The sequence below is a fragment of the Naegleria fowleri genome (genome assembly GCF_008403515.1).
Source record: "Naegleria fowleri strain ATCC 30894 chromosome Unknown tig16, whole genome shotgun sequence".
NCBI classification, from domain to species: Eukaryota; Heterolobosea; class Eutetramitea; order Acrasida; family Naegleriidae; genus Naegleria; species Naegleria fowleri.
In genome coordinates this window covers 57626-82116 of record NW_025407948.1, presented here as the reverse complement: position 1 = coordinate 82116, position 24491 = coordinate 57626, and the positions used below count along the sequence as shown (strand labels likewise).

Here is a 24491-nt window from a genome sequence, read left to right as displayed (position 1 = left end):
GCTGTCACCAATGATGGAAATTCACTTTATTTTGCTTCTGAATTTTTGAAGAATGACAAACAAGTTGCACTTTTGGTAGTTCAGCAAAATGGAAACGCATTAGAATATGTTTCTTCAGAGTTGAAAAGACAAGCAATGGTGGTGCTAAATGCTGTCCATCAAAAAGGATCTGCTCTTGAATTTGCATCCGATGATTTGAAGAATGACAAAGAGATTGTCTTGACAGCTGTAAGAAACGATGGCCTTGCTCTTCGATTTGCATCCAATGATCTTAAAAACGATAATGACGTAGTATTGAAAGCTGTCACACAAAATGGAAAATCCCTTGAATTTGCATCACTCGACATGCAAAACAACAGACAAGTAGTATTGAGTGCCATAAAACAAGATGGTTTATCTCTTGAGTATGCGGGTGAATTGATGAATTGTCAACCAGATATTGTATTTGAAGCAATTCAATACAATCCTTTGGCCGTAAAATACGCTTCACTTGATCTATTATGTGACGAACAATTTGTGTTAGAGGCTGCCAAGCTTGGATGTCAAGACATTTTGAAAAACATTTATGAAGTAATTGACATGGAATTTGTGTTACAAATGCTCCAACACAATAGTCTTTCCATCGTTTCACTATTTCGATTTCGTGCTTTCAGATCTGACAAGGAAATTATGTTGAAAGCAGTGAAGAATAATGGATTTGCATTATTTTACGCAGCGAGTGAAGAATTGCAGAAGGATGAAGAACTTGTTTGGGAAGCACTCAAATGCAATGGTTATGTGTTGGAGTATAGTGATGAATTGTTACAAAAAAGGATGGAAATGTGTTATCATGATACTTATTTTGGTAAATAATGTTAAGACGTGTATCAAAGCAATGTATCAAATTTTTGAACGAATTAATTGGTTTGACGTAAAATCTTCCAACTAACTGTCAATCACACTCTCTTGTCACAAATATCTCCAACTCCAAGTCCAAATTCCATCATCATCATCATCACTTCTTCCTTCTTAAGAACCCTAACAATAAGAAAAAAATGTCCTCAACCCCATCTTCACCATCATCAATGAAAAAGGATTTTTCAATTCCTCTCGAACTCTTTACGGTTGATTCCTTTACCAAATCTCCCTTCCGAGGCAATCCAGCAGCTGTGTGTTTTCTTACGGATGAAGCTCTTGTAGAGAAAGTTGATGAACGGTTTCCTTCCGATCTCGAGAAGGAAAATCTCTATAAATTAATTGCAAGAGAAATGAATTTATCAGAGACTTGTTTTTTGAGAAGAGTTGTGCGTTTAAACAAGGATGGTGATGTTGGAGGAGGAGATCAGGAGAAACGATTTCAACTCCGATGGTTTACTCCGACTGTTGAAGTTAATCTCTGTGGACATGCCACCTTGGCAGCTGCCCATTTGATTTTCTCAAAATTCAACGAACAAAGCAGTGAGAAGGGACAGAATGTTGAAACTGGTGGTCCAAAAAGACTTGTGTTTGAAACTAAGAGTGGAGAATTGAGTGTTGAAAAAGATGAAAATGACTCCGAGTTGTTGAAGTTGAATTTTCCTGCAGGTGATCCACAACCTGTGAAAATTCCAACCCATGTTCTATTGAATTTATTGAAACATTTGAATTTATTGTCGAATCCTTCAAACATGAACAATCAAAATTCTCAAGATCAAATTGATTCCATTGTAAAGGAGATTATTTTGTGTCGAAAAACAAAGAAATTATTATTGGTTGTGAAAGAGTTGAGACATGTCTTGAAAGCGGAGCCCAATGAATCTGCCTTACTGAGCATGAACTTTGAATCCGATGATTTACAGAATCATGTGAAAGGTGTTTCGGTGAATATGCCAGTGAATGAGATGGATACAGAGAGTAGAAATGAGTTGAAGAAACTTGTTGGAAATGATATTGAAGTGGATAAAATTGATTTTGTGACAAGATACTTTTCACCTTGGTAAGTGATTATATGAGAATTGAACGCCAATGTTGTCCTGTTTCAATTACATGTGTGATATGTTCTCTCTCACTTAAACATGAATTTTAAATTTGAAGGAATGGAATTAAGGAAGATCCTGTAAATGGAAGCTCTCAAACCTCATTGTGTCCTTATTATTCCAACAAATTAGGTAAACAAAAACTAGTTTGTTTCCAAGCATCAAAGAGAAGTGGTATTCTCTTTGTAGAGCCAATTTCTGGAGGAAGAGTGTCCATTGGAGGTTATGCCACCACTATGATGTCTGCAAAAATGTTTATCTAAACTGAATGATCAATATTATATGAATGTCACATTATCTAATGAATGATCAATATTTGTTTGAATAATGTGAACTGAGTGATCATGATGCATTCAAAAGGTCACTGCAACTTTTCATCAACAAATTGTTTTTGGTGATGCATTTTTATTTATTTTCTTGCGAAACATGATGTGAGAATTGTCACACTTATTACTCTTATTATAAATGACGATTTGACTAAATATTGGAAGTTTAAACAGCATCGTCATCTTGATCCTCATCATCCATACACTTGGAATTTTCCATGATCTTTGTCTTGAATGGTTTCGCTAATTTTTCTAATATCTCAATATGAGTTTCAAGCAAATCCTTAAGGTAGTGAAAGAATCTTCTCGTCCGTCCTTCTGTTCTTCTACTATCTTCCAGGTTGCATAGTGACAATACATGCTGAAATAAATTAAAATTCGAATTTTCCTTCTTAAGGAGATAGACGCTCGGCATGATTAATTGATCTTCTTTGGGTGTGAAAATTATATGACGCGTCACTGAGTCCATGTATGACTCGAAGCAATGCTTTTTGAATGTAAAGAGAATGTTTTGAGTATTGAATGAGGTGTTGTCATCGTTGCCGTTGAGTATTGGAATGATGGATGGATCCATCATGCTTTCAATGATGTACGAAGACAAGTTATCATTGTTTTCGCTTCTTGGAGGGTTTACATTGGGCAAAAGCTGTTTGTTTGGAAGGAGTGAGTGAATTGCTAAAATTTCTAGCGTCGAATAAATCTATTTGTTGAATGAATGGAAATGTAAATGAAGATTTACAACAATTTGTTGATCAAGAGTTCAACTTACATTACATGAGGATTCGTCATTATATTTTCGTAGAGTGTCAGCATGGGACAAGAGAGAAATAAAATTTGCAGGAATCTGCTTTGAATCTGCATTTCCATTTAAATAATTGTAAAATGGTAGGTCGATTTGATCCATTGATTCAAAGTCATCTTCAGCATGTCTAAATGATGTAACGCTCATACTATAATTTTCAAAAGAGTTCAGTCCTAAAATCATTTCCAATAGACTTGGTCTCTTTTCAATGGTTAATGTGTCATAATAATGTATTTGGCAAAGCCAAAATTGAAGTAATAAGAGTATTTTCTTTAAATCTCCCAAAAAGTATGTTGTGACCGGAAGTATGTCTCTCTCCAAATCGACATTGAGGCCTTCACATAGACATATCGAATAGACATAGCAGGTTACATCCAATAAATATTTACAGTGTGGATCAATAGTATCTTTGTTCGTCGAATCATTGATGCTCTTTCGATTCAAATAAGGTTTCTCGTTTAAAAAACAAATGGCCTTCTTACAAAATGATTTGAGTGGGGAATCACTTCTCAAATAGTCAGCAATGAGAATAATCGGCCGTTTGGATGTTTTTACCAATTTTTCTATACCATTCACAAACGACGAGTAAGATTCTTCTTTAAAGGTAACATCCACATCCTCAATGACGATGATTGTTTCATGAGATTCTCGAAGACCACGTGATTGAGTAGTTTCCTTCAACTCTGTGACACTTTTACTGGTTCTCTCTTTTGAGGCGTCCAATCCTAACTCTGCAAATCCGAGTTCAGTAGCATTCGCACTCACAGAGGCGGTCTTTCCAGAATTGGGGCCATAAACAATGAGACAATTTTCCAAATTGGCTTCTTCCTCTTCGTCGTCAGTAAAAGCGTCGAAAAATTCCTTTTCTTTTTTGCTTTTTCTTCTATTTTCTTCTTCTTTTGGTTTTTTCTTTTTGCTGTGTTTTGTTTGTTTTGATGAATTTGCTGGCTTTGACAAAAATTGTTTCCATGACTCGAGCCATTCATGAAGTTGTTCATTTGCTTCTGGATTTTTGCAAATGACTTGTTTCGAATGAGTAGGTCTGTACTTGATGAACCACAAATCTTCAGAGAGAGTTTCACGTCGTATCTCTCGTCGTTCAAATCCACTATTGCTATTGGAACTTTCCATTGAACTTTCATCAAGATCGATCGTTTGGATTTTCTGTTGCTCTTGTAGAGCTTTTGTTTTTTTCCATTTCTTTTCTTCAAGATTTTTGAATTCGTTTTTGAAATGTTGCTTTTCTGTGTTCCACATTTGTTTGGGATACAAAATCTCCACAGCTCTCTCAAGTTGTGGTAGTTTGTTCTCCATTGTTAGAGTATCTTCCATGCTCAAGTCATGGACTTTCTTTTCCAATTTTCGATGTGATTTGGGCTGTTCGATGGAAGTAGAAGTTAATTTTGTCAATAGTGGAATTAATTGAGAGCTTTCAGTCTCCACAGTAATTGTAATTTCATGGTTGTCTTCTGGAAGAAGAAGGTCGTCAATATTAAACTTTTTAGTGTTATGACTCCTAGTGTCACACAAACTGTCAACTGGAACACTCTTAACATAATTCACATGTTGACAATTTCCAAACTGTTTCAAATCCTGAGTCGTTACATTACATGCAAGTGGCTTTACACCTTGCCAAAAGTCATGATCCTCAGCTTGCGTTGATTTTTTTGCTTCTTTTTGTGCCTTTCGTTGTTCTCTCTGGAGTGCCATTAAGGGATGTTCTCCAGAACCTTTACAAAATAATTCATTCATTTCCTTTCGTTTCTCTTGATTTTTTTGATAATCACTAAGGACTTGAAGTTCTTTTTTCCTTTTCTTTTGTTCCTTAGTCAAAAATATGGGTGCAACGGTACCAACAATTTCGTCTGTGTTCTTGTTCTTGATGGAGACAAAATGTTGATTTTCTTCGCTACTATCTGAACTGTTGACACTTTCAACATGGGGCACTGATACTTCGCTTCTTTTTCGTTTGGTCGACTCGTTTTTCTTCTTACTTTTTGAGGAAGAAGTGTCGTCTTTCATTTTTAATGTCTTGACAGGTTTTTTAGGAGTCACCATTGTTGATGATGTGTCATTTGTTGTGACTGTCGATGATGTCATGAATGTATCATGATGGTTTGGTGATAGTTTTTGTTTGAATGTGAGGGTTGTTGTTAATTTAGGAGGAGTGTTTTGTTTTGAAGATTGCGATAAGCTAGGACAGGACAAAGATGTGTCATGTTGTTGCATACAACCTTGGAAATCTGTAGAAGTTTGTGAAAATGCTGCTGCATTAACTGATATTAATTCCGAAGGAAAATATGCCTGAGAATTATCTAACAATTCTACATCGACGCCATCGTTGTTTTTCTTCTGTGGCGGTGATGAGAAGAAACTTGTGATGGTCAAATTATTTCTTTTCTTGGGTGATGAGTGAAGGGGAATTGAATTCATGCTTGCAGTGATGTTTCTTTCCCTTGGACTACTACTATTACCACTCGATGATGTGTGTTCATGAACTACTTGCTGTGGATGATCGACATTTGTAATATCAATCACATTTGATGGCTCGGCGTGAATCACATCATCGCTCCTGCTCGGAATAGCCTTCGATGTTGCTACTACCACTCCATCATCGTTAATGTTGCTGCTGTTATTATCATTATTACTCTCTTCATTGTTGCTTTTTTTAATGATCACAAAATTTAAAGGCTGTTTTCGCACACTACCGCCTGGCTTGCTCTTATTCTTGGACTTGCTTTTCGAAGGCGATTTGGTGTTTTTAGGCATTTTTTTGTAACGGTCAATTTGGGTGGGATCAAACAAGAATTGACAAATAATTTACGAATTTACTGATATGAATACAATTTGGATGATTAATAATTATAAATACCAAAGGCTGTTACACTGCAAAATAGTGAATGCTATTTGGAATTGAAAATGATGGTTAGAGTTGAAGCAAAATATGGTATATACTTCACTTACGTTCATAAAGGTATGTGTGGCGTAAGAATCACAATCTTCGTCCCAAAAACATCGACATCCCATTCTGTTAGGGAGAGTTTAAAATTATTAGTATTATTAAATAATTTCATTATTATTATTAATGTGAAGAGAAATGCATTCAAATCGCAATCGATACAACTACAACTTACTTGACTCCCTCCCCTCGTTGTTCTCCGATCATAACATTCACAATAAATTTATACCTCTCATATTTAAGTTCCATACATTTGTCTCGGATTTCATTGCAAATATCTTTGATCCATTGTTGAACTTGCTCCATTTGATAATCTTTTCCTTTTAATCGATTGGTAACAACTTCCTTAATAATTTCCTTCACCTCCGATGATTTAAATCTGAAATGATTATTTCATATTTAAATACAATCCGTGAAGGAGGTTTAACAATTATTTCATCATGATCGCATTCCGCGAAATTATTTCTTTTGGTATCAAAATTTATATCTTCTTGCTGGTACCTACTTGTGCCTGAAATTTGGTCTGAGTTGAAACAGTGCCAATTCCGAGAGTGTTGTATTTGATGGGTCCACGTCGCTCATGATGATGATGAAATGAACAGAAGGATCAATTTTTTTTTAAAAATTGTACTCGAAGGGCGGGATGGAAATGCACTGATATCAAAACCAGAAGGAATTTCACTTGTTCTTCTTTCTTCTGAATAAGAACCCTTTCAAACGTTTCAAATTTGACTTTCACTAGTTGCTGAGAGGTCTTTTCAGATCTCTCGATCACTATGACAAGCACTTCTTCATCAACAGAGATTGATCAAAGGATGAATTAAGGGTTGGGAACACAGAAGGAATCTTAGAGATGTGAAAATGAAATTAATTCATCAAAACTTTGGTTTTCTTCTGGTTTAAAAGAGGATAGCAGAAACAACAAGAACCTCTTCACCTCTCTGAAACGCTCATCCTCATTTCCAGTAAACTGATTGACGAATTTGCACCCCCAATTCGAAAATGCATTTTAGGTGCAATGACAGTTTACAATAAACCATAAAACTTTTTTGTTTTTTCGTTTGAAAAAAAATACTCACACACAATCATGGATATTAACGAATTCAAGGTACGTTCGTGTTGATGTGAGAGGGCTCTGTTTATGCTAGCCTGAGGCTTAACAACATGACCATTCCGTGCAATACATGTATTTTTTGAATATACATTTGTTTGAATTTATGATGATGGAAATTATTGAACCAATTCTCTTATGATCCCTGGTCTTTGTCCCACAACAACCACAGAGAAAGTACTCCAACGAAAGCGACACCAAGGCTGTCTGCGACTGGATGTTTGAAAAGATCTCTGCTGCTCCAGAAGCTTGGTCTTTCTGGCAAGCTGACTACAAGTACAACGATGAATGTATGTATGAATCTTTTCATGATGTGTAACATGTTGTATTAATCTTGAATTCATTATCATCACTGTAAACCTCTTGACGCCCATGACCAATCTTCGTTCATACGAATAATGACTCATTTGTTGTTGTTATTATTATTCATATTCCACGATGATGAATTTTCTAATTTTGTAATCCAATCATTTTGATATTATTCAATATTTTTCATGATGATTATTGACTTTAATTTTCTGTAAAATTCATTCAACATTGAATGTTTTCATCTCACCACCGAAAACATTCTTATCGAACGGTACTTGTGATTTGAATTTCATTCCACAGTGAGTGGTCCAGCATGGATGCAAGCCAACTTGGTTGAAGGTTACTTCCGTAACTTGGAAGCTTTGCACAAGAATTGCTTTGCTTCTGCTTTGGTTCTTGCCAAGGACTCTGCTCAAAGAATCTCCATGATTTGGTTGGTCCCAACTCAAAACTACCCAGCTGAATTCAACAGCCCAGAGATTGCTGGATCCAAGATTTGTGAAGGTTTTGATTTGGTCAAATTGGACCCAACCAATGAGACTGACAAGCAAAAGATCATCGATTACTTTGTGTGGAATGAAACTCCAGGTACTTTTGATGGTTACTCTTATGCTTCTGGTAAGATTTTCAAATAAACCACATGAAATATGATTTTCATTGAGAAGAATGTATGATTTTCATTGAAATCAATTCATCACGTCCTCCGACACAGCCAGTAAATCGCAGTAGATAATTATAACTGTCCCTCGTACTCTTAAGTACCTATTGAAAGAAGCGAATGAGGGTTCTCTATCGATATATTCCCATTCAGAAATTCAATCCTACGAGTTGAACATAATTAATTTGAATGGCGAGAGTTAAGAGCTCAAGATCGGCACATTGTGTTCTCTCTGAATCTTTTGATCGATATCCTATCGAACGCCTCTTTCCATCTTCTTTCCGGAAAGAGGAACAAGATTTTTTAGAGAAAATTTCCAAATCAAGACGACGAGAGTTGTATCAATGCTGATCATCACGATGATTTCTCTAATGATGCTTGGCATGTTTCCGACCATCCCATCTCCAATCAAAGAACTCTGCCTTCTCCAAACACACCACATCATGGGTCATAATTTTCGAGAATTTTCTCTGTCCTTTACACTTCTTCAAGGATTTGAGAGGAGAATTGAAATGGCACATACTACAGTGGACGACCGCACATTTTCCTCGTTGTTTGGTTTTGTTGGTGGGTTTACCATTGAGTTTTCCTTCTCTCTTCATTGTTGACGTCTGATATTTTCTATTTTATCGAGAAAATACAAGCTGTCCTAAATTTACAATTTTAAAGAGAAAAAGAAACAGAATCATACTAAAAATAGATCGCCCATGAATTCGTGATGAATTATCCACAAGGTTGCTTCACTTATTACATGCCTTTCAGAATTTCCAAAATGTTCTCTCGCTTGTTCAAGTCGAAGAAAACGAAAATTGTTACTGGGAGAATGACACATTGGAGAGAAATAATGACCAATCTTTAGCGTTGATTTATGTTCGAGAGAGTAATGAAAAGAAGCAATTAAAGAATAGCTACGGCCATATCACGATGAAAGCACCACATCCCATCCGATAAGAGAAGATAAGCGCACCTCATCCCGCTTTGAATACCCCTTCTCTTCTTCTAAATGAAATGAGCAACGTTAAATCTCCTGCCTCCAATGTGCATTGAATTTTCAAATACTTGATGAACAACAAGTGGATGAACCGACAGGATTGAGAAGGTTGATGATGGGACTTCGAATTTTTACCAGATATTGCATGTCTGAAATTACTGAGCTCGCCATGAATGCAACCATTGACTATCATTCACAAATTATTGGATACTTTTCTTTAGATCTTCAATTAGAAATATGACAATGAGTTGAACCAAAGTGTTTGCAGGAAATTCATGTCCTGGAATGGAATTGCATTTTTGGTGAAAATGAAGGGCTTGTATGTTGTTCATGCAGAAGCACATGAAACAAGAAGTGACAATATGAAAGGACAAAATGATTTTCATCCACTTGCATTCGATACACATTTTCATATTTTGAAGTATGTGGGAGAATACAAAGAATTGTTGAGAATGAGAAGAGTTTGTCACTATTGGAATTGCATGATTGTTAGAAATGACGATATTTGGAAATATTAAACCTATTTCACTCTCCTTTCTAATGATCTCTTCAAAACATTCACCACTAGAACACAAATTCATGAAATGAAAAAACCTCAAAATCTCTCATGGATGGAATACTTTTTCACATCCGTTCAACCACTTTTGGAGCTTGCAGAACCAGATTTGAACCTTCTTTCGTTGAAAACTTGTTACAAAAATCCATCATGTGTTCAATAACCTCTTTTCCGCAATGGCCTTCCTCTTTTGATAACCAGTCATTCTTGTCAAGAATTGGAGGTCTTCCATCCGTTCCAAAAGATTGCAATCTAAAAGATATTTTACGGCCAAATTATCAATTTATTGAATTGTCAACAATTAAGCTCCAAATGGATTCCTGGATTTGAATTTCTGTCATCGAGAGGAATGCTCTATTTCTTCGCTCGCATCCAATATATGAATGACACTGATGAACGGACTATTAAGGAAAGTGTTGCAGATGTGAAATTTGTAAATTTCGAGAAAGATTCATTGTTATAGCTTGCAAGCTATTTGAATGACTCTCACAAATTCACCCTCTACTCAAAACCTATTTCTTTGGAAAGTGGTATTACCTTTGATACACGTGTCTTTTCTCAATTTGACAAACCATCCCTAGTGAACACATTAGAACAAGGAAGTTCTCTCTCCTCGGCCATCACTCAAATGTGTCGCAGTGAAGAACCTTTTTATTTGGAAAATTAGCAGCAAGTTTCAAGTCCAATGTCGAAGAAATAATTGTGAGAGATTCTGATATTTGTGTTATTAGAAACAAAGATGTATTTATCTGGAACTTCGCACATATTGTGCTTTATTTTTGTGATTGAAATTCAACACTTATTGGAATGGAATTTTGAAAAAGTGAGATTAATTATTCTCGAATAGAAATAATTTGATGATGATTCAAAGATGATTTTCAACAAATTTATCATGTGGTTTCATACCATTATGAGGTTCAAATTGATTTTAGAAATTGCATATCCATTTTGTGAATTGGAAGTCAACTTTGTGAAAAGATAGACATGTTCGGCAATGACAGTTGGCACAACAACCTCATGATCAACGATCGATTCGAACTGCTGCAAAAAAAGTGATCTTGATTCAACACACATTGGTTGGTAAATTTTCTAGAGTTACACTTTTACTTTCTTGAAGAATTAAATGTTTATTTCATTTATTTCACACTCTTTAGAGAATTATAAAGAGAGGTTTCAATTAATCGACAACATCTATCTTGCAGTATAATAACTTGAACTTGCATGACTTCCAGTTGCAACATGAGTCCCTTTTTGTGATCGGCGTCGTTTCACAACCACAACCACCACCACTGCCATCACAACCACCACCAACATTATTGCCAACAATCCAATGACAATTCCAATTATCGCTTCCTCTGATAATAGGGGTGGAAAATCAGTGGTATAGAAACATGAAGGGTCCGAGGGGTCCACTCTCTCCAACATGTCTTTCGGATAGGTCAATAAGAGTGCAAAAGGTTGTTGGTTTGATTTCAAGATTTTGGTCACATAGACCGCCACACTCACATAGACCGAATGATCACTGCTGGAAGATGGATGAGGTAATTCTTCTACTACCACTCTCTCCACATTGTTCGTTGTGTCCACTCGGTCACCATAATTGCCAGCAATCACTGAGAGTTTTGAAACATCGGAGGATGAAGAACTGCTTCTCACATAGGTATTGATGAATAAATCCAAATCACTCAAAAGTTGAGGCACCACTGAAACACTTCCTGGATAATCATACCAAGCAAGAGTGGCCTTAAAGAAGGGTGACGTTTGAATGGCCTTATTTCCATCTTTTCTCTTGAAACATAACTTGAGAGATTCTGAAACGTTTTTAAAGGATTGTTCTTGGACAAGAATATTCAAGGGAGTTCCATCTTGATTTTGTAACAAACTTCCCAAATAAACTCTTCCAAAACCTTCATACGAGTTTGGAGTACCCAACTCTGAGAGTTTGAATCGTCGTGTTTCATCGAAGGAATAAGCCACTGTTCCAGTCATGGGAATGGAGCTATGAACGAGAGCAGCTTTCAATAAAGGACCTGTAGGGTTCGAAATGTTCATTTTGGTTTGGAAAAACTCTCTCAATAAAGCAGCGGCTCCAGCAACCAATGGAGTGGACATGGAGGTTCCTAGGATTTTGAAACACATACAATATTATTATTTCAGCAATTCATGATCATCAAAAGTGAATATTTGAAAGAGTTCAATGATGAAATAAATATATTGAATGGAACAACAACAGTGAATTCAAAATTTGAAAGAATTCATAAAGTACAAACCTTGACTGGTCATGAGAGCAGCTGAATTTCCAAGAGATGGAGAATTAGTTCCACATTGATTGGTGTTGGTATTACCATCGGAATGGCCACTCACAACACTGTAACCAATTCCTGTCACATCAGGTTTGATACGATTTCCAACTGCAGGACCTCGTGATGAGACTATGATAAGAATGAAAGGTAATTAGTATCATGAAAGATGGATATGGAAAGGGCATGAGCACTTACAGGAAGCCAAATTGAATTCATTGTAGATGGAAGGATTGCTGGTGTATGTGGTTTTCATTTGACTTGGACAGCAGAAATTACGAACTGTGTTTAAATTTCACAATTTTCCCAAAAATGGTAAATAAATTTCCTAATCAAAAAAAAGACAGGTAACTTACTAATAACTTGGTATTCTCCATTATAAGAACAACATTGATCAGGAGTTGAGAATGGTAATCCAGTTTTTTGAATGCGATTTTTAAAATCTTCATAAAAGACTGATTCCTCGAATGCAGAGTTTGATGTCATACTTGCTCCAACAGCGATTGAATTCTTTGCCGTTGAAGGAGATCCAATATTTCCTTTCGAAGACATTCCTCCTCCATTTCCCTTGAAAAGCAATTCACAATTTCACAATGAATGAAATTGTTCACATCTCCAATGTCAAGACTCTCATACTTACCTGTGCAAGAAGAATGACACCATCCTGATAATCCCACATTATTTGATCCACCTCTTGACAATCACTATCATACCGATTGAAAATAGTGCAACATGAGTCGCTTCCAAACAATGCTCGACAAGTGTCATCTGTCACTTTCTCACCGGCAGTGTGTCCATTTGTCGAAACAGTCCACTTACAATCTGTGCAATCGTATCTACAAGAAAAAAAATCTTCAGGACCAACAGCCAATGAATATGAAAATATTCTTGCTCCACTGTTATACGCAGGTTTAAATAAGGAATTTCGCTTCGAAGATGGCATCAATATTTGTGAAAATCCAGTTTTTTCTAAATCTGTAAAATAAAGTCTTGCATTTGGAGCCATTCCATGATATTCATTGATGGGATTGGCTTTCGAATTGTAAGTCATATTTTGAATACTTCCACAAATTGAACTAGCAACGTGAGTTCCATGTCCATCCACTTCATCTTGTCCATCTGAGGAGATGGAACCAACAGTCACAGTGTCATATCCAACAATCTTACGATGATTCATATTGACCGTATTAGTTTTCACAATGGGATTATTTGCATCTCTAAATAAGCAATTGTCCCAATCAATTCCAGAATCAGCGACTGCGACAATTTGTCCATTTCCTAAAATTCCCATGTCATAGAATGGAGTGGCAGACATTCCCACACTTGGAGAAGGACCAAATCCTTGCATCAAGACACTCGATTTCTTATTCTTCAATTGAAAGTTGTGTTTTCTTTCAATGAAATGAACATGTGAATTTTCTTTCAAAATGTCACCCACTTGTTGTGCCACGAGTGGAGAGAAACTCATTTCCAGTTTATCCTTTGAAGAAACTTGAATTGGAGAAATCATTGAAGGATGATCATTCTTGTTGTTGTTATTCCATTGTTGTTGTTGTTGTTTGGATAACCATTCTGTCAGTTTGGAATTCAATTCATTCGCAATAAGATGAGCTTCTTCGACTTCTTGATTGACGAGAATGGCATCCAGAGATGGAAGGATGGTAATAATGACATGAATCAAATGGTTGTCCATGTCATTCAAAGAATTGGCAGCAGTAAAATTCTCACCAAGTTCATTCAAGTTATGCATTTGATGTTCTGCGAATTGTTGAATTTTTTGAAAATTCAAAGCACTTTTGAATCTTGGTTCATATTCAGCAATCCAATCAATGGCTTTGTTGGAAGATGACAAAGATGAAACATGTGAAATGATTTCTGACGTTTTGGCCACTACTGCAAAGACATTTGAAAATCCCAAAGGTTTTCCAGATTTCATAACCATGGATTGAATCCATTCTGTGTCTCTAATAGTTGCATCCAACTTTGATGAAGCATCTTCATTGGATTCATTCGAAACTTCCCTCAACTTGACAATAAACTGACTACGAGGTTCGTCCAATTGTTTCACCATTGGACCAATTTCTTCGTCATTGTTATTCAAACGTTTCAAAAGATTCACAGAAAAGGAATGAACCATTTCTCTTCGATTCATGAGTGAATGCAATCGATTCAACTCATTCATTAAATTATTTTCAAAAGAGAGTGGAAAGGAACGAATCTCTTGTTCAATCAGTGAAGAAGGATGACGATTCTCTTCATGAATGAGCGAAACGAAAGGAATGGCTTGCACTGATGTAGTCGATGGGGTTGCATGAACATGGTTGACAAGTTTGTTACCTCCAACCATCATCATGCACAAAATGATGTGCAACATTAGTAGTACTAACAGGAGAAGAAGTGGAGATGGCTTCATCTCTGGCGGCATTGTTGATATTAAGGAATGAATGTTTTTTGTCTTATTTATGAGAACATGCATTCGTTTAAATACAGTACTAACGAGGGACTCCTCAAAGTGAGAATCGAAAATGAGATGGAACGAAGAACTCGGACAAAAAAGGAATACTTAAAATGGACATGCTCTCACACTACAACATAAGAACCCCAGTAACGTATACAGGTTATGTTGTAGTGGAAACGATGAGATTCGTTTGGTGTTGCATTTCTGGTGTGTCCATGAAGAAGAAACGTATGGTCACTACCATTCAAGAAATAACAGTGGCAGCAATTCCTTATTTTGTCCGGCATTATGTGATGAGATATTCTCATTGAACCAAGATATAAAGTCGTCATATTATATTAACATCGTAGAAATAGTTTAGATTGTTATTATTAGATCAGTAGATGACGCAAACAGAACAACAGATAATCTGAAGCGAACACAAGAAGTGCATCAAAAAAAGAAGTTAGAGAGGCTTTCGTCTCGAAACACAAAAGCAAACCTTTTTCAATATGCGAGGCGGATTATTTATCAAAATAAATTTCTTTCGCCCACCGTGGGGCTCGAACCCACGACCACAAGATTAAGAGTCTTGCGCTCTACCGACTGAGCTAGACGGGCGGACATTCTATTATTTCCGTTTATTTTAATATCTCTAATTTACCTACTGGTACACTAGTTAAAGCGTGTACTAAATTTGAAACGGTAGAAATCCTTCTCCGAACCGAAGGATTTTGAATATAAAGTCTTATATATGAAAGGTAAATTATTGCTGCGGGAGATGACAATCTTCGACTCTTTATTCAATCAAAATAATTTTGTGAATTAAAAAATTGAACAGGTATCACTTTCATCCGTTCGCTCAAAACAACATCATCATCGGATTGAATTTGCAATCATTGATACACTAAATTTGAAAAGCCAAAACAACAAGAAAATTCACACATTAACACATTGGATTCACGAGTTTAAATTCATTAATTTTCTTCCATCCGATAGATACTAAATCCACCAATCCAACAATAACAACAACAACAAAATGGGAGATAGACAACCATGTCCAGACAGAATCTTTGATGACTTGGGAATTGGTTTTACCATGGGTGGAGTCATGGGTTCGTTATGGAATTTCGGTAAAGGAGCTCGTAATGCTGCCAGAGGTGAACGACTTGCAGGAGCCATCACAACTATGAAAACAAGAGGACCCATCAGCGGAGGTAATTTTGGAGTTTGGGGTGGATTATTCTCAACGTTTGAATGTGCTCTCATGTATTACCGAGGAAAGGAAGATTTTGTCAATTCAATTACATCCGGAGCCTTGACTGGTCTCGTATTGGCCATCCGAGGTGGTAGAAAAGCCATGTTCAGAAGTGCCTTGTTTGGTGGTATTTTCCTTGGTCTGATTGAAGGAGTGGGAGTGTTGATGAATAATTTAATGGCTCAACAACAACAACAAATGATGAATCCTGAGGAAGTTCCTGAACCACCTCAATATGGCTTTCCTGTATATAATATTAAGGAATTGGATAATGAGTTGGATTTTGTACCTTCACATGGTGAGAATGCCAGTGGAAGGTATTAATCTCTATCGAGTGATAGTGGTTTGTAATGAAAATATTTTGTTGTAACAGAAAATATGCAGTTTGCATTTGAAGAATTAATCATCCATTATGTCCACAAACATCTCCACCTAGTATGCTCACTTGTTTCACTCTCGCCTCTCTCTCTGACTTGTCATTCCTATGGCAATCCATCATTCTCCCTTGTTTCGATCTCTCATTCTGAATTCAGTAACTAATAAACTTGAAAAAGTTCATGTACATGAACACGAATCGATCGAGAGAGTTTATTCTTATGAAATCGAAGATTATATAAACAATCGATATCTTACATCCTGTCATGACAAGAAATTCCCATTAAAGTAACTCGACTTTCGAGAATGAATGTACGAATGTTATGACCCACTTGTGTCTGAATCCAAACAGAAAATAAGTAAACTTTTCACAATTCACATTTCAGTGGAATAAATAAGCAAGAACATGAAAGCTTTCACAAATCGTCATGACTGGCTCAACATGTAGTTCAGCAACCAGTTCAGATCACATGTTTTCAATTTGGATATTTTCTAACGCACTCTATTTAATCGTATATTAATATTAGCCATATAATCGAGGACATGGATGGAAGAAGCATGTGAACGTAGATGTATCAGATAGATATGCAACCATGTACAAAGGATCACATCGTGTTACCAAGTGGACCCATTCATTTCCTTCTCGAAGAAGGCCAAGAATCAAATGGAACAAAAAGGAGGAGCTCCCGCCGACGAGAATGGATTTTTGATCTTGAAGCCACTTTTTCTTGAGTATGTGCATGATCGTCATAGTCATCATTGTTCTCATTGTATAAACAGAATGACCAACTACAAGTACAGTAATTGTGGACAGTAGATCTGTCACCATTGCCAAGTATGTGGTTGTGGTGCTTCAACTCACCCCAATACGAAGAAATAGTAATAAAACCATCAGTGAATGTTTTTTTTATTTCGTCTCCAAATAAAGGGGAGGTTATAGTTTCTGGAGATCAATTTTAAGTTTTGATTTCAACTAAATGACAATCCATGCTTCGGACAACTCATAAATAAAAGAGCATTCTTCCTTAAATATTTGTCGGGAAGACATGTGCGACCAGATTTGAATGGCTGTGCACGGCTGGAACTGTCAACAACTTTGGCACCGAGGACCATCCTGGCTGAACGGCTGTTCGCTGCGGCTGCAGGTTTGATAGGGCCCTCAGCATTAAAAGAAGAAAGAAGTCATCATTATTAAAATACATCAGCCACAACAGACAAGTTATTGTTGTTGAGATAATTTTGCCATACTGAATTATTTTTCGAAATTTCATAAATGCAATGTCCCTTCTTTGTCAGGACTGCATGATCAAAGAAAATTATTTGCGGTGCATCATCATGATCGTATTGTTGAATCCTATCACTGAGAGGAGTGTTGCTGAAGGTTTCATTTGGATGAAATAATATTCTCAACATTTTTCCTGCTTTCACAATGTCAGTAATAGCTGCGTTCAAGGAATTTCTTTCTTTCAATGTAAGGACATTCGTTGGTGGAGAGCGACTTGTTTCCAAATTTTCATAATACAAATTGGAAAGATCAGTTGTAGCGTAATTTTTCTTGAATTTTAAATTGTCTCCTGTTTTCCTTGTTACTGCTGCAACAATTGGAATACATAATGGAATTGTATCATCGTTAACTTTTGAAGAACGTTTTAACATTCCCAATACATCAGGACCCGCATTGTGGCATGGAAGGACTAAAAATCGAGGTAAAAGATCGTCATCATTTCCAGTTAAAGGATATTTCTCTGTTTGAAATATTTTCATATTGCAATGTATGGTGTTAATGAGAAGAGATGAAATTTTGAAGTCATTATTCAATGAATCTTTGGAGATTTCTGAATCTTCAACATAATACTTTGCAGCTAAATAATAGTTTTGCAAATAAGTCCCTGGGAATTGTTGTTTAAAGAATTCAAAATGGTTCAAAATAAAATATACAGAAGCAACTTCAGAGAGAGGTGAAATATCACCAATATTACTTAATTGCTTGTGAGAATTTAAAAACCAATCACCATTAGACCCATATTGTTGAAGAGTCTTCAATAATCTCATCCTTTCTATTGGACTGACAACCTTATATATTTTGTTAGTATAATCAAAAGTATAACTTAACCCATGTGTTAACAAGAACTTGGAAGCATCTTCGATCTCTTCCGATATACTTGTTTGTGTTGAGACAATATGCAAAGCTTCTGTTAAATTTGCCTCTCCAAGCAAGGCTAATCGGTAAAACAAACTCTTGTATAAGGGATTGTCAGTTTTTTCTGGTCCGTAACCCTTTTTTTTGAAAACGAGAGTGCAAAGATTTGTATATATAAACTCTGTAAAAGATCTAAATTGAGGTGTTGAGTCCTTGCACAACTCTAGATATAATTGTTGAAGAAATTCTTCGCATCGTCTGGTTGGACCTTGTAAAAATGTTGCAACAAGATTCCAAATATCTGGATTATTGTGGCCTTTTCTACTGGTATCTATAAACATGTCCAAAAACTTTCTAACTTGTTTGGCGTGCAATATCGGAAGTGGGTTTGTAAAGTGGTATGAAAACTTTTCAAAGACTTCTTTAGAATCATCCTTAGATATTTTCATTTCAATTTTTCCTTCTACAGCACTTGCAAAGGTTGTTGTTAATATTACGCCTCCATAATCTCTCATATTTGAAGTGAGGAGAGTTAATAGGTTGCCGTTGTCGGTGTCGTTTGCTGTTCGAGGAACTTTGCCATCAAAGTCGTTAAAATCATGAGCCTCGTCAATGAAAAACATAACTTTTTTCAGCTGTGGAGAAAACCCATGCTGTTCATAATTATTGTTATAAGCTTCTTCTACCATTTTGAAACCTCCATTCAAGATGTATTTACATAAATACAAATTGGTCTTATTAGTATCTTTAGGATCCAATCTAGCATTAATAATAATATCTGCCACAATTAAGTATGACTTAATGAACCGTTTTGTTTCGCTATCTAATAACCCTCTCAAATTAGAACTGTTTCGTGAAATGTTAAATATCATTTCCAATGAATTCGATATGATATTTTTGTGCTTTGATTGTATAATTAACACAGTATATCCTTTAGAAATTAAATGATATGCAAAGTGAGTTTTTCCAGTTCCAGGTGCTTCTATTAATGCCAACACTGGATGGGTTATATTACCCGAGGTGATAAATTTAAAATGTTCATCATATTTGTTTGCAGGAAATGTAGGACCTAAATCGCAAGATATGGCCCAAGAGGATAGAGTTATTTCATTATTGTTATTTGTGTCCTCTTTCTTCTGGTACAAATAGATTGGAGAATCAGATTTGTCGAGTTGAACTTGTTTCATTATCTCATTGAACTTGAGTACAGATTCTTTTTCGTTTCTTGAATAGGTTTGTACATGTTTATCAAAATCATCCAAAACTGATTGGATAAAAGTAGAGGGAACAGTAGTGAATTTCCGCAGAGAGTTATGCACCCAAAATACAACAGATTGACAAGTTTCAGAGAGTTGAGGAATGTCATTCTTGTTGTAAATACTTTTCAGTTGATCAATGGCATACTTTATGCCCTCCATATTGATATTCTCAATAATGTTGTGGAGAGATTCGCCATCAAAGCCCAACTCTTGCAAAGGCTTCACCTTTTCTGCAGATAACCCAGCACCACCAATAGATTTAGGAGAAGTCAACATGAATGCCACTTGTTGGGCGTTCCAACTGTCGTAATCATGGAACTTGAGAGTTTCCTGTTGTTCTAATGAGGAGGAGGATGTTGTGGAAGATAATGTTGTACTATTGTTGGATGTATCATCACCACTACCTTTGGCTTTTGTTGATACTTCTTTTCTCTTCAACCAATTTGTAGTAGTAGTGTACGAACGTATTTGGCCAAATGTTCTTGTAGTATTGAATAATAGTTGTTGGTTGATGTTTGGCGTCACTTTTTTCGTCCTATACATTAAATCATCATTGAAAATTAATTTGTTTGATGATGGAGAAAAATTAATAATGGAACCATGGTGATTTCTTGTCGAACATCCTCCTCCTACATATTTTGTTGTTGCTTTAGTGATGCCTGTTTTGCTCGCCGAACGGTTGATATGGCGACGGAAAAACATGCGCTTCATGTTTGTGAAATTGAGAATTTTTTTGGAGGTTAATAGAACGAAAACAGCGTCTTTGTGCGCAAGGTGTGTCAAAATAAAAATCTAATTAGTTTATTGTTGGCACCATTGGTGCTGGTAAAACTATTAAACGCACGTTCATGTGGTTGACTTTGGCTTGAACTGTCTTGAAATTGGTTTCAATTCTGTGGAGCAAATAAATCTTGTTGAGGTTAGTCTATTCAATTCATTGATGTCATTAAGCTTGTATTCAACAAATAGGTATGAGTAGGTATCTTTTACCTTTTTCTTAATACTGAGTCTCTTTTTCGAATTTGATGGTTGTGTTCTTGCATAGTGTTTTAATAGCTTTGGTAATTGCGAGTTCACTTGTTGATTCAGGAAGTATGCAATTTGCTCTTTGCGTTTCTTGCTTTCTTTTGATAATTTCAAATCCTTGTTCAAGCGTCTTAACAACGTCTCGCAGTTCTTTTTTTCGATTCGTGTCAATAAAAATTCTTTCGCCCACCGTGGGGCTCGAAACCCACGACCACAAGATTAAGAGTCTTGCGCTCTACCGACTGAGCTAGACGGGCGCCAATTTTATTCTAGATTAAACGTTACAATTATAGAGAGGAGAAGAAAAGTTTAACTTTGTTTGCGAACCTGATTGAAATCAAGCATACACAAGCTAAAAAACAGCAAATTAACCTCATTGATAGGTCATGAATATGGTCTTGTTCTCTATTGCATTCTTAAAGATCAGTTAAACTGGAATTTGACAACGTGTCTTTGTAATTCTGCAACAATGCAAAGAATTGTCACTGTTAACAATTTCATTTCCAAATAAGGGTGGCCAACTCCAGCGAGAAAACTTTACTCTGCGAACTTTACGATCATAGGATGTTTTAATGATGGTTTCAATCCATCAAAACTTGCCAATTCAATTTAGACACGTGAAGGAAACGCCACATCACTATTGGTGCCTCAACACACGTTGAATTGGTTTTACAAGAGCCATTGTGGTTTTTTCTGCTCTTTTCTATGCAGCCAAGGATGACCCAACCAAACTTTCAATGCAGATGTCCAAAAGTAAATTGAGATAAATCCCTCCCTTTGATAATAACGAGAGATAATTACATGGAAAAGATGTGATAAAAGAAACGAAATGGGTGTAGGAGGTCAAATAAATTATTTTATATTTTTTTATTTACAATGCATCAAAAACAAATCTCTCCTTCCTCCTATCGATGGACTCAAGAAAAAATTAAATATCCCAAAACACTGGTAAACGATGGAGGAGATAAAAGTGGAGACAATCATTGCCAGGACAACACCTCTTCAATATATCTCTCCGGGCACGATTGGAATGCCATTGCCCGGAAATTAAATGAAAAATTCGGAACAGCTTTTTCGGGACAGAGTTGTCAAGATGCCATGACTCGGTTTCAATGGATTGAAAGTTTGAGTAGTGATATGTGGGCGTTGATTTTTTCGTTTCTCAATTTGAATGATTTATTTGGGAGTGTAGAGAGAGTTTGTAAGAGTTGGAGATTTGTATTATTGAGCGAGGATTGTGATTTTACTGTCTATGGAATGTTGGTGAATGAAATTGCTAAATTTTGTGATTTCCCAAATGACAGACAAATTTGTATGGTTATTCAAAACGAAAAATCCAAAACCAATCGAGAACTTGTGAAAGAATTTTATTTACAACCATTGAAAAACCAAATTTACACATCAGAAGCATTTACAACCTATTTACACAAAGGAGGAGTCATTGATATTTGGATGTTGTGTCCATGTGAATTGTTGAACATTTTATTGAAACATCAAATCACAGCTACCGATCAAGGATCACATACCATGAAAATGATTCACAAATATGCGCTCATGAGTTCCATCAGTAGTGGATGGCATGAAAAAGAGTTTATTTATGTTGCCGCCGATAAACGTATCATTACCTTTAACACCTATCATCCACGAAACTCAAAAATTTCAATCGTTTCTCATGGAGTTCTATTACTTGAAATGATACATCATCTACAAACATGGAGAGAACGATATGGAACGAAAAAACTTTTGACCTTCTTTCTACCGACCCATGTAAATTCTTGTGTAGAGTATGATTTAATGCAAGAACCAATTTTGGTGGATACCATGAGCGACACTGATACGAAGGAAGATATTTTTGATCTTGCGAGTGTTCCACCTTATGGTATGAAAGACGCATCTCATGAAATTTCACTATTAAGGTCAGAATTATTTGGTGAGGATTATTCATGTACTGTCTTTGAATCGAATGCAAGAAACAGTGACAATATGAACGAGACATGGTCAACATATTGGCGTGCTGGAATGGAATGGTGGGGAACATATGCATTTACTATTTATAATCATGAAAAGAACGTGTTTTTTGTGACCACCGCAAGCACTACCGATTGATTGGTTCTGTGCACTTGTAAAAATTCAAAGTCACAACAACCTATCTGTTATGCTTCAGCAAAAATGAACAATTTTGAGAAAATCCAAATTCGATTTCAATATTGAGAAAGTTCTTGAAAGTCGTGTGACTTCAAAATGTGTAACGTTGTAAACTATAGTTTCAAAGCTTGAATCGACCTGCTTATTTGAATTGGATTCGATTAATATTACACGATTTCATACCATGTGGTCATGCTGATTGTTCTGCTCAAAATTCATACATGTATGGGTACACGGTCATGAATCACAAGATCTTATTGGAGCGAGAACGGAACCACTGACTGCTAAAATAAATTGAATCAATTTCTTTATGTTGATTGTGACCTTTTATTGAAGAGTTCTGATTTTCTTAAATTCTTGCGGAAAACTTTGGAATTTTCTGTATGGGTTCAATGATATATGCCTTAATTATTTTGGGGTCTTTGCGACTTTTGAATACACAAAGTTGAGTTTGATAAAGCAAAGTTGGTCAATATCACCTTCATGCAATCCATAGAATCTGTTGTCCCATGTCAAACACTCTCATTACAGCAATAAATTTACACTTTTAGAAACCTTCACCAGTCTCTTTACGGCTGGAATGACATCCTCAATTCTCTTCACATTCAATCCAATGCACAATTCATTGATGAGTGTTTGAAATTTAGGGAATGTCTTGACGTATTGTTTCAATTGAGAGACCATGCTTTCGCATTCGCTGACAATTTCATGTGTGTACTGTACATTGAGAATTCGTTTCAATTTTAAAATGACTTCCTTATCTTCGTTGGATTCATGTGAATTGCCAATAATGGTCGTTTGTTTTTTTAACTCCACAATGGCTCCCTTCAACTTGTAATAGAGACTTGTGTTTTGGTCACGATCTTCAGCATTGGCAAGTTCCTTTTTGACTTTTTCATACAGTCTTCGATACCAAATGATATCTGCAAAAAGATTATCCAAATCAATAACCTTGTCGACATCCAATAAAAAGTATCCAAATTTCTTGTCACCATTATAATTTCCAAGATTAATCAGAGAGAAAATAAATGAATACATTTGAGCATTGTGCTCCAGGACATTCTTGAGTTTTGGAATAATTTCACTAATACTCTTTACCCGTAACAAGTCATCTCGAATGGCGGTAAGAATGGACTTGTAACGATGATCAAGCTTTCTCTTGAGTGGGGAGCTAATAAATTGCTCCTCTCTGTCTTCAATATCAAGAGAAATTTTCTCTTCATTATTGGAAACAAAGTAAAAGTTTGGATCATCCAACAATGCATTGTTACGACCATTATTGCCTCTGTTCTTGGGTGGTGTCCAAGACATCATGTCATCCATATCATTTTTAGAGGCCTTAATTGGACTTGCAACTTCGCGGTGAGGATGAGATTTTTTGGGAGTGGTATTACCTTCAGAAATGTCACCACCACCACACTCAGAATCTGAATCAGTGCCAAGCCATCGTTGCACAGAAAGAGGGAACCTGATCGTTGAGTTGAAGTTTGGCTCTTCTTCGATTGTCCGCAAGAGTCGACTTGGTCACCTCAACAAGTTCTTTCAATTTTCGTAGCATGTCATCGATGGAGGTTGGTGGATTGGTTGTGTCCTGATTCAAAACGTTGCACAATTCGTTCAGTCTCTTGCCAAGTTTTGCTATGACAGATTCTTCTTTTGAAGAAATCAAGTTGGAAACTCCAACAGATAACAATGCAAATTCGAGATCGAGGAATTTTGAAACTTGTTCCTCTCGCAACAACATCAATTCCACAAGTTTGGCAGTGTCCATGGATGAATTAGATTCGCTCAATGCTTTGAACATTTTCTCTCGAATGGTAATTTTGTCTTCCTTCTGAAGATTTT

General features: G+C 36.1%; 11 protein-coding genes across 11 annotated transcripts in view; 5 read left to right on the top strand and 6 right to left on the bottom strand.

The window, feature by feature from the left end:
* Positions 1–135: 135 nt before the first annotated feature.
* Positions 136–852, top strand: FDP41_012668 (uncharacterized protein; the record flags this gene model as incomplete). The annotated part of the gene is made up of 1 exon (XM_044703212.1): positions 136–852. The coding sequence occupies one exon, from the start codon at positions 136–138 to the stop codon at positions 850–852; it is 717 nt and encodes a 238-aa protein (XP_044565593.1).
* Positions 853–1034: 182 nt separating this feature from the next.
* On the top strand, positions 1035–2257 carry FDP41_012667 (uncharacterized protein; the record flags this gene model as incomplete). Its single annotated transcript, XM_044703211.1, has 2 exons — positions 1035–1954; positions 2053–2257. 2 exons carry the CDS (start codon positions 1035–1037, stop codon positions 2255–2257), a joined length of 1125 nt encoding a protein of 374 aa, XP_044565592.1.
* Positions 2258–2486: 229 nt separating this feature from the next.
* FDP41_012666 (uncharacterized protein) lies at positions 2487–5891 on the bottom strand (the record flags this gene model as incomplete). The annotated part of the gene is made up of 2 exons (XM_044703210.1): positions 2487–3020; positions 3090–5891. The coding sequence occupies 2 exons, from the start codon at positions 5889–5891 to the stop codon at positions 2487–2489; spliced, it is 3336 nt and encodes a 1111-aa protein (XP_044565591.1).
* Positions 5892–5977: 86 nt separating this feature from the next.
* FDP41_012665 (uncharacterized protein) lies at positions 5978–6663 on the bottom strand (the record flags this gene model as incomplete). Its single annotated transcript, XM_044703209.1, has 4 exons — positions 5978–6025; positions 6087–6150; positions 6257–6460; positions 6587–6663. The coding sequence occupies 4 exons, from the start codon at positions 6661–6663 to the stop codon at positions 5978–5980; spliced, it is 393 nt and encodes a 130-aa protein (XP_044565590.1).
* A 505-nt stretch (positions 6664–7168) lies between these two features.
* FDP41_012664 (uncharacterized protein) lies at positions 7169–8136 on the top strand (the record flags this gene model as incomplete). Its single annotated transcript, XM_044703208.1, has 3 exons — positions 7169–7189; positions 7365–7482; positions 7802–8136. The coding sequence occupies 3 exons, from the start codon at positions 7169–7171 to the stop codon at positions 8134–8136; spliced, it is 474 nt and encodes a 157-aa protein (XP_044565589.1).
* Positions 8137–10897: 2761 nt separating this feature from the next.
* Positions 10898–14353, bottom strand: FDP41_012663 (uncharacterized protein; the record flags this gene model as incomplete). Its single annotated transcript, XM_044703207.1, has 5 exons — positions 10898–11826; positions 11977–12138; positions 12205–12288; positions 12363–12573; positions 12647–14353. The coding sequence occupies 5 exons, from the start codon at positions 14351–14353 to the stop codon at positions 10898–10900; spliced, it is 3093 nt and encodes a 1030-aa protein (XP_044565588.1).
* A 1129-nt stretch (positions 14354–15482) lies between these two features.
* On the top strand, positions 15483–16025 carry FDP41_012662 (uncharacterized protein; the record flags this gene model as incomplete). Its single annotated transcript, XM_044703206.1, has 1 exon — positions 15483–16025. One exon carries the CDS (start codon positions 15483–15485, stop codon positions 16023–16025), a length of 543 nt encoding a protein of 180 aa, XP_044565587.1.
* A 1242-nt stretch (positions 16026–17267) lies between these two features.
* FDP41_012661 (uncharacterized protein) lies at positions 17268–20177 on the bottom strand (the record flags this gene model as incomplete). Its single annotated transcript, XM_044703205.1, has 1 exon — positions 17268–20177. One exon carries the CDS (start codon positions 20175–20177, stop codon positions 17268–17270), a length of 2910 nt encoding a protein of 969 aa, XP_044565586.1.
* A 1200-nt stretch (positions 20178–21377) lies between these two features.
* On the top strand, positions 21378–22607 carry FDP41_012660 (uncharacterized protein; the record flags this gene model as incomplete). The annotated part of the gene is made up of 1 exon (XM_044703204.1): positions 21378–22607. One exon carries the CDS (start codon positions 21378–21380, stop codon positions 22605–22607), a length of 1230 nt encoding a protein of 409 aa, XP_044565585.1.
* Positions 22608–23171: 564 nt separating this feature from the next.
* Positions 23172–24417, bottom strand: FDP41_012659 (uncharacterized protein; the record flags this gene model as incomplete). The annotated part of the gene is made up of 2 exons (XM_044703202.1): positions 23172–24114; positions 24167–24417. The coding sequence occupies 2 exons, from the start codon at positions 24415–24417 to the stop codon at positions 23172–23174; spliced, it is 1194 nt and encodes a 397-aa protein (XP_044565584.1).
* Positions 24418–24434: 17 nt separating this feature from the next.
* The window catches only part of FDP41_012658 (uncharacterized protein), a gene marked incomplete at both ends in the record, with an annotated part of 2969 nt that continues 2912 nt past the window's right edge, over positions 24435–24491 (bottom strand). Inside the window, one exon of the mRNA XM_044703201.1 lies at positions 24435–24491. This exon is cut by the window's right edge and continues 2578 nt beyond it. Within this exon, the coding sequence (XP_044565583.1) occupies positions 24435–24491 (57 nt within the window).